A 9485-nucleotide genomic window follows, 5' to 3' on the forward strand; every position below is an offset into this window, starting at 1 on the left:
TGAAAGAGGGAGCTCTTCTTAATATTTTGACACCAAAATCATGTCGATAAACCTTACCGACTGCGAGTAAAGCCACCCACGCTTTAACTTGACAGACTGTAAAAAGTATGAATGAAGAAGAGCAGGAACGTTTATTTCCACTTTTCCAGAAGATAACCAACAGGATATAATTAAAAATTTGAGAAAAACTTTGCTGTCGAAATTGGCAGCTCTCCAAATGTCTTGTAATTGTTTCAAGTTAAAAGTTATTTTGGTTTTTATTCTTGAAATGTTGTAATTTTTCGTAAATAATAAACTAATAAAATAGTCTCCAACCGCACGGAACATCAGAGATAATAAAATTAAAAAAATTTAAACCTTCATGGTTTTTTGTGCAAGAAACTATAGTTTCAAATATTATTTAGTCAAAAAACTGATTTTAATTATAAGTATGCTAATTATATATTATAATTATCAATAATTTAGTATTCTATCATGTTGAGGAGAAATATCGAAAACGATTATAGAATTATGGATAGAAGAGTCAAAATCGTACTCTTTACAGGGTTTAATAAAAAAATTCGGGGGGTTTGGGCACCTTTTATCAGGAAAAAACCACTGACATGGTCGTGCAGCTGAGTTAAAAGAAACCTTTTGAGTGGCCCATATATATGTAAGTGGTTTCATAGCGGCGAAGTGCAGTGAATGCAGTGCTGAATTGCAGGCACGCGCAGAGTGCAGTAGTTATAGGTGTTTAAGTAGGTCCATTACAGCAGGCGGTCACGTTAAATGGTATGATAGTTACCCGGGCCCTGGTGCCACCGTGATTTCCACTCGCGGAGGAAGAAGGACTCACCCGGTATCCACCGAGATCGTTCACCACGCAGGTGAAAGTAGCGTCTCGACCCTGCGGGATCGTTACATTTTCTAGTGGGTAAAGGAAGTCTGGCTCCAACCCCGTCACTGAAACAAAGAACAGAAAAAGGGAAATGATCAGAACTTGGCACGATAGTTCGGTTTTGCGAAAATAACTTCCAAGACAAACTTCTACCCTTCGTCTTTCGGATAATTGTAATCAGACCATTTTCGAAGGGCAAAAATTTAAGCAAGGGAAAAGGTAAGAGGATTCGTAAGGGATGGGAAAGGAGGGAATTGTCGGAGCCAAGGATATTTGATGTAAGGTCAAGTTTTTGAAAAATTTTCTGAGATAATTGAAATCAGATTTAGTAATTATTGGGTATAATGGAATTAAATACCATTCATAGTTACGCCTAGGGTAACTTATTTTAAAGAACTTAAAACTTGGATTATAGCTTGAAATAGTGGGATGAAGCGTACTTCTTCCGCCTAGGAGACAACACTTAGAAGATTGAATTTGTTTCAATTATAGATAAATACCTACAGAGTATAAAAAAATATAAAGAAGATGCACAAATCTATTTTTAGCCTTGACAAATATACTTTATTTTCTTGTTGAAAAATCATATTTTTGTGTTGAAAATTCACCCCTTTTGTAGAAAATTGAAGTTGCCTAAGTGTTCTTACTCAAGCCGACTCAGCCAACTCAGCCAACTTCAGTCCTTTACTTTTGTTTAACAAATCTTTAGATTTCTATCGACCCTGATGTAGACTTCAGAAATTGTAAACAAACACTATTTGGTATAAACTAACCAAAGTGCGGACTGTATATTCAGTAAGTGTAGGTGAGTGACAAACTTGATCTATTTTCAGATAAATTTTATCTTTTGTTAGATAAACGTAATGCATCATTTTTATAATACAGAAATTATTAGTGCAATTAATCTAAAAATATATCATCTCTAAAAGATTTTATTTAGAAAATGTACACCATTATTTTTTTACACAGTTTTGTACACAGCTAGGAAGAAGTATTTTTTGTTATTATAAAAAACGTGTAAAACTTATGTTACTGATTTGTTCTCTTAACTATTCACGTCTGCAGGAAATTATATATTCAGTTGAAAATTTGGGACAGTAAATAAAAGGCGATAGAAAAGGATTTATTGTCATAAATCTTTTAAGGCAAAGCACAATTCCAAATAAATTTATTTTTTTGAATTGTAAAAATTAAAGTCCATTTAAATGTGAGTTGCTGGGATACAAATTTCGGTAAGATAGGATCAAGTAAGTGTTAAATGTCTCCAAACATACTGAACGAAGATCAAATAATGAACTAAAATCGTCGAATATATAATATATACCTTTACTGTATTTGATTACTGGATCAACAAAAATGTGAACGCATGAGAGAATACAGGAATCCGGCTTTAAAAAAAACTCTACAATGAATGGACTAGTTTTTCCGATATTTTTATTACTTTATTATCAACTAAGTAGTAATTATTTCAACCATAGTAATACTGTAAAATATTTATATTTCCAATTTTGTTACCGTTCTACCTTTATTTGGTAACATCGACCTACATTACAAGTTGTAAACAGTATGTAAATTTTACGATTAACTTTATGTGGGAAATTACTTCGGATGAAGTTAACTGCAACATTATAATCTATTATGTGAAAAAGGAATAACATATTGTGCATTTATAAAGTAGCTTCTCGACTTCATATGTAAAATAAAAAATTACTCCCTTAATTCAAATTAAATAAAAATAACAGATTGAAAAGTAAAAGACTAGCCACTGATTCATTTATTTAGTGCTTGGGTAATAATAATTATTATTCTAAAGTTACTAATCTTCAGCTAAATTTTATTTATATATAATACTAAATGACAAATGATTTAGTCATATGATTTCATTAATATTTGCGACAATAATATCTGCACGGTTTCCATTTTAGGGTGTACGATTATCGAAAAATGCGTGTTCGTAATTGTATAATGTGTTATTATTTGCATATGATGCCACTTTTTACTCCCTTGGGAGCGAAAAATACTTCTTATCATCTAGGGACTGAAAAGGACTGAAATCATACGTTTATTATAAAAATCACAACAAATAATTAGTAAAGCAAGAAGGCAGTTAACAATTTGGATAACAATGAGTTAAATTTAACTAATTTTGAGACTGAATAAATTTCAATTTAGGCAGGCTTCGCCCTTCAAGTCGCGGAATCTTTCAATAATAATAAGCCATTATTTAGAGGAAATTAGAAAAGGCCTTCTTTACGATTTACGCGAAGAAATATTCGCATGGTGTTTCAGTAAAAATATAAAAGGGCGAGAATAATTAAATTTTTGTTAGTTGACCAGGAATCGAACTTTTGAGAACGGCAAAAGAACCGATCGCTAGAAAACGACACATGGTCTATGGCTGAGTGTCTCTGTTTAATATTTGATAGTACATTTTTTAAAGCAAAATAAACTTTTAAAAAATTGTGCAACGAAATTGCACAAGAACGCTTAAAAACAATTGCAATAATTTTTGGTGTTTTTTTGACACGCACTTTAAGAATCTCTTTTCTATGTCGTATTTTTTAATCAGTTGATATATTCAGAAGAAGAAAATTGTTAAGTTTTGTTCACTGTGATCAAGAATAATTTTTGGAAAGAAGAGATTACATCTTTTATTGGATTTAAAAAAAAAATACATAAATATAAGTTTTAATCATAGATTAAAATTGAAGCTTTCTTGATTTGGATTTCTTCAAATATTTCAAAAAAATTAACTGTCAAATAAACTCTCAAAATTTTTCGATTGAGATTTTAATTAAATTAAAAAATTTTATTAAGTTTTTTCTTGAAAGATACATTAGATTCTCAGAATTATGAAAGATAAATATGTAAATGGTGTTAATAATTCCTTAATAATTAACTTTTAAATTAAATTCTGCTTTTTAATTAATATTAGCATAACTTATATAAACATTCCCTATTAGTATCATATTAAAATTTCCTGAAGAGGACGCCTAAAAGGTCTCGAAACCTGTTTGGATCCTGTTAGTATAACAAAGACGGATAAATAATAAAGAACTGAGAGAGAGAGAGAGAGAGAGAGAGAGATGGTTTGGATGTCTGTTTTTTTCTGATCGTTTTTTAATTGTCATATATCTGTATCTAATGAGCCAGTTTTCAATGTTATTTGAAAACTTAAATTGAATTAAATTAAATTAATTAAACTTAAATCAAATCTTATTTTAACTTTGTTTGTGAAATTATTGTGCATAAATTGATTTACTTGAGTATTTGTATAAAAAAATAGTTTTTAAGGAGTATAATAATACATTTTCCGTAAAAATTTGGGATACGATTAATTTACGAACAATTTATGATTTTAGTATGTATCTTATGGATTATTATTTGCGTCATCTAACATTTTGATTTCTAATTCCGTCAAAATCCAACTTCGGGAATAAAAAAATGAGGAACTTATGACTTAAAAATCCCTCTTCAATTGAAAAAGATTCAATTAATAGCTGTCCGGGCAATTAAGGAAGACATTTTATTAAAAAGAGGTTAAACATAACATCGAAAATAATCCTAGTAAAAACTGTGGCACGTCTCCAAGGTAACATAATATAAAAAAATAAGTCAAATACGAAACTTTTTGCATTGTTTAATAATAATTTCACCCGACAAATTAAAGAAGCGTGGCTTAGAAGTTGTTTCACTATTTAAAATTCTGCTGAAACAAATATGGTTCTCTCCTGTGGAAAAATGTAGATTACTTTTGATTAAAGGTGTCACGCATGACCCTCTTTAAATTCTTTTACTGAAAGAAATTATATACAAGTAACTTTATTACGTTTTAATAAACTTTAGTTTCAAAATTCAAACCATTAATTCTAAATTTAGTGAATTTTAGCCTTTAAAATACAAACCACCTTAAAAACAGGCAATTAAAAATAATCTACTTTAAAGTGAGAATTGTACCAGATGAAAAATTTCGTATAAGATGTGATTCACATTTAGAAATATTATTTGATGGGCCTGTAACTTCAAATTTCAAAATAGTAATATTATTTTTTGAAATAGCCACCTAGAAAGTAAGGACTTCCGTGCCTCTAAATGATGCTTCAAACGAAGTAAAATAAATAATAATAATTAAAGAAACAAGAATGATATTGCGGTAAAATTTAAGGTGAGTAGATTGTGGAAGTGTGTAGAAGAGTGTGGATGTGAGAGAATAATTGAGGGATTGTGAGATTGAAAAGGGGAGGTAGATATTTTGGAGGATTGAGACAGATTTGTGTGGAAGTTAAGGTTACGTTGTTTGAAGATTTGTGACAGGGTGGGAGGACTGTGTCGATTGGCTTGGTAGTAGCAGGGTTGGGTAGCGGCAAAGAAAGGCGAGACAGGTACCAGACTGCGACGGCAGATCGAGGCAGGAAGCATAGAAGGCGGGAGGGTTTGAATTGGATTGCTGGCTAGCGGAGCGAGTATCTCCGCGAAAGAAACAGATTTAGGGCAGGAAGTGTTCAGTACGCCGAAAGAGGAGATCAAGGAAAGGAAGGCAAGGGGGAAGTATAAGAAGACTCTAGAAAAGGAAAGATTAAGAGCAATAACCCTAGGATCAATTGAGGCTTTTATCAAAAGGAAGAGAGGGGAGACGGAAAGCAGTGAAGATAAGAAAGATGTCGGAGCAAGCGCAAAATAACAAAAACTGTTTAGATCGCTGCCCAAAAAGCAGAATTTGGTAGGGAAGAGTGATAATAGTAAGGGGGCGGACGGAAGCGGAAATGAAAGTGAAGTTCCGATGAAAGAGGAAAGACTGAAGGACATTCTCGAAGTGATGATAGAGGTAGTTAGGATTTATGAAGAAGAAAAGGGGAAAAGGGGAGAGGAATTAAAGATGGAAATTAAGCGGAAAATGGCTAAAGTTAAGAAAGAAATAAAAAAATGGGAAGAAATCAGGGAAAAGTCACAAAAGAGGATTCAGTCATTGGAACAAAAACTAGAGAAGCAGGAAGAAGATAATAATAAAAAGATAGAGGAGATGCAAGGTAGAATGAAGAAACTTGAAAACTCGAACCGGGATTGTGGCGGGGGCGAGAGTGGGAATAAAGAGATGGAAAGGCTGAGAAAAATAGAACAAAGAGTAGAAAGGAAAGAGAGGGAAGAAAGAAAATTAAACATAGTGATAAAGGGTATGAGATTAGAGGGGTAGGAGGAGGGAAAAGTATTGATGCTACGATAGAGATAGAGGAAATACAAAATGTAGGAAGGGAAGAGCGAAAAGGGGAGGTAATGGTACTGGAAAAAAGGAAAGGAGAACATGGGTTAAGTGTGGGAGAATACAGATATACAGAGTATGGTGGGATTGGGATGAATAAAGGGAACAGATAGTAAGAAATGAGGTGCAGGGAAACTAGAAGAGGAAGAAACGGGAGATAGGAAAATAAAAAAAAGTAAGAAGGAAAAAAGAATGAGAAACGAAATTAGGGAAGAATGGAAGATTTGTTACTGGAATATAGCAGGATTGGAGAGAAAGGATAGGGAGTTTATGAGAAATTTGCACAATGAGATGTAGTCATAATGATGGAGACGTGGCTAGATGAAAAGGGATGGGAAAGAGTAAGGGGAAGGTTACCAAGAGGTTTCAAATGGCAAGTGCAAAATGTAAAGAGGAAGAATAAAAAGGACAGAGAAATGGGAGGAATGGTGATGGGAGTAAGGAATATGTATACAGGGAAAGATAAGAAAGACAGGAAAGAAGAAAAAGGAGGATTAATAGTAAAAGAGTTAATGATGCGAGGAGAGAAGTGGAAGGTAATGGGGGTTTATGTGAACGGTGATACGCAGGAGAAAGCAGAGAAGATGAAAGAAATGATTGAAGAAAATAAAGAAGAGATTAGGCTGGTAATAGGTGGGGAATCAATGCGAGAACAGGAGACAGAGGGGGAAGGGAATGGGGAGAAGAGAGATGAAGAAAATGCAAAACTAAGGTACTAAAAGGGGAGGGAAAAAAGTTGTTGAAGAGCTTGTAGGAGATGAGATGGTATATTTTAAACGGAAATATAGAAGGAGATGAGAAAGGAGAATATACACGCTCAGGAGGTGAAAGGGGAACGGCAATTGATTATGTGATAGTGGATGATGAGGTAAGAGAGAAGGTGAAGAAACTAGAGGTAGTTGATTACATTGATTCGGATCACTTTTCCTTAATAGTGAAATTAGAGGGACAAAAAAGCAATAGCAAGATGAATGAAAGGGGAGCAAATGTAAAAGGTGTAGGAAAAGTGGATTGCTCAAGGGAAGGAAATGTACAGTTTAGAGAACAAGTGAACAATGTGGAACAGCAGATGCGAAAAATGATAGGAGAGATAAGAATAGGATTAGAGTGCACAAAGAAAAATTAAGTTAGTAAAGTGGAGAATAGAAGTGGGTGGAATGAGGACTTTAAAGAGAAAAAAAGGAGGTCAGAAAGAAATTAAGAAAGTGGAGAAAAAAAAGTAATGGGGAAGAATGTAGGAAAAAAAGAAAGAGTATAGTGAGTTGTGTTATCAAATGAAAGAGAAAGAGAATAAAAGGTTTGAGGAAGAGGTGTAGAAGGCCAGGACAGAAGAAGAGATATGGGAGGTAGTAAACAGAGAAAGAAAAAGAAGAAAAAGAGTAAACCTAGATATTGTAATGGTAGAATCGAAGAAATATTTTTTGGATTTGCTAGGAGGAGTAGAGAGAAAAGTTATAAAGGGAGGAAAGTATGGTAGAGAAAGCGATGAGGAAGAGGTAATATCAAGGGAAGAAATAGTTAAGGTTTTAGGAATAATGAAGGATGGAAAGGCACCTGGTATAGATGAGATTCCAAATGAAGTATGGAAATATGGAGGGGAGGAACTAGAGGAATGGACATGGATAATGTGTAATAGAGCATGGAGAGGAGAGGGGTGGCCAGAGTTATAGAAAGAAGGAGGAGTTCTTCCAATAGTAAAGGAAGGCAAAGGAGAGGGGGTTAAAGACTATAGGGGATTGACGCTGATGCCGACACTGTATAAAGTATATGGAATTATTTTATCAGAGAGATTGAAGATAGAAGTCGAAGAAAAAAAAATCGAGTCACTGAATCAGACAGCGTTTAGAAAAGGAATGTGGGTCAGGGATTAATAAAGAGAGTATCAGAAATTTTTATGGAGACAAAAAGCAGGTTAAAGGTATGAGAGGAAGTAGGAGGTAGTTTCTGGTTGGTGCGAGGTGTCAGAAAAGCATATCCTATGAGCCCAATTTTATTTAATTTATTAATATCAGACTTGGAAGAAGAAATGAGGAGAAAAGGTTGGGGAGGAATTAATATAGGGAATGATAATATATATACACTAACATACGCAGACGACATAGTGTTGATGGCAGAGGATGAAGAAGGGATGGCGGGATTCATTGTAGGATTAGAAAAATACTTAGATGGGAAAAAGCTGCATGTAAATATAGAAAATACAAAGATAATGAGTTTTCGAAAAGGAGGGAAAAGAAAGAAAGAATGGACAGGGATATGGAAGAGAATAAAGTTAGTAGAAGTAAAAGAGTATAAATATTTGGGATATATCTTGCAAACGAATGGAGATCATACAGCTCATATAAGAGAACGGATAAAAAAAACAGCAGGGGTAATGAAAAAGATATGGGGATTAGGAAAAAGAAGGTTTAAAAAATTGGAGAAGGAGAATATGGTTATTTGATACGCTGGTATGGCCGGTGTTAGTTTATGGAGGAGAGAGATGGGGATGGAAAGGAAGGAAAGATATTGAGAGTTTACAAGAAGGGTATATAAGTTGGACACTAGGAGTAGACTGGAGGACGCCAGGATATATGGGGAGAGAAGAAGCGCAAAGGGATAAGTTAAGTATTAGAGCGGGAAAGAGGGCATGGAAATTTGAGACGAAGCTGAGGGAGGGAAAGGGAGGGGAGTTGGCGAGAAAGTGTTTGATGAAGGTAGAAGAGAGAAGATGGAGGGCAATCCAAATTAACGACATGGGAAGAAGAAAGGAGGGAGTTCTTTAATGATACAGAAATAGAAGACGAGACTGAAGTGAACTATAAAGAATTGGAAAAAAGGGAGAGGGAATGACAATTAATAGAAAGATGGTAAAAAGGAAGGAGTACCAAAGTATTTAGAAAAGGGACGGGGAGAGAGAAGGTTGGCCCAGAATAGCAACATTTAGATTGGGAAGCCAGGTAAGGGAGGGGATGTACTGGTAAAAAGAAGAGAACAGAAAGTGTAAAATATGTGGATGGGAGGAGGAAACATGGGAGCATGTATGAGAAGAATGTAGGAGAAGAATGGAAGATAATGGAAGCTGTCAAGAAAATGTGGTTAAGATTCTAGGGCAGGATAGATTCGGAGAAGAATGGATGAAGGATTTGGAGGTTGCTAGAGGAACGAATGAGAGAGAAGGAAGGAATCCATGTGAAAAAAGGCAAATAGAGGTATAAAGAAGTGAAAGAAAAAGGAAACGGAAGTCGCTTAGATTAGAAGCGTAAAGATTGTAAGTAATGGTAAGGTAAAAGTTAAGTAGATTAAGATGCGTTTTCGTTCTCATGCGTTCTCTCTCTCTCTCTCTCTCTCGCTTGCACTCTCGCGTTCGTTCGC

At 34.3% G+C, this 9485-nt stretch overlaps 1 protein-coding gene across 1 annotated transcript in view; it reads right to left on the minus strand.

Moving 5' to 3' along the window:
- LOC117169071 (lachesin-like) overlaps positions 1-9485 on the minus strand; it is a 388598-nt gene that overhangs the window by 129261 nt on the left and 249852 nt on the right. The window contains exon 4 of the mRNA XM_033355181.1: positions 785-942. Coding sequence (XP_033211072.1) covers positions 785-942 — 158 coding nt within the window. The remainder of the gene's footprint in view (positions 1-784; positions 943-9485) is intronic.

This window comes from Belonocnema kinseyi, chromosome 3, assembly GCF_010883055.1.
Source record: "Belonocnema kinseyi isolate 2016_QV_RU_SX_M_011 chromosome 3, B_treatae_v1, whole genome shotgun sequence".
Taxonomy (NCBI): Eukaryota; Metazoa; Arthropoda; class Insecta; order Hymenoptera; family Cynipidae; genus Belonocnema; species Belonocnema kinseyi.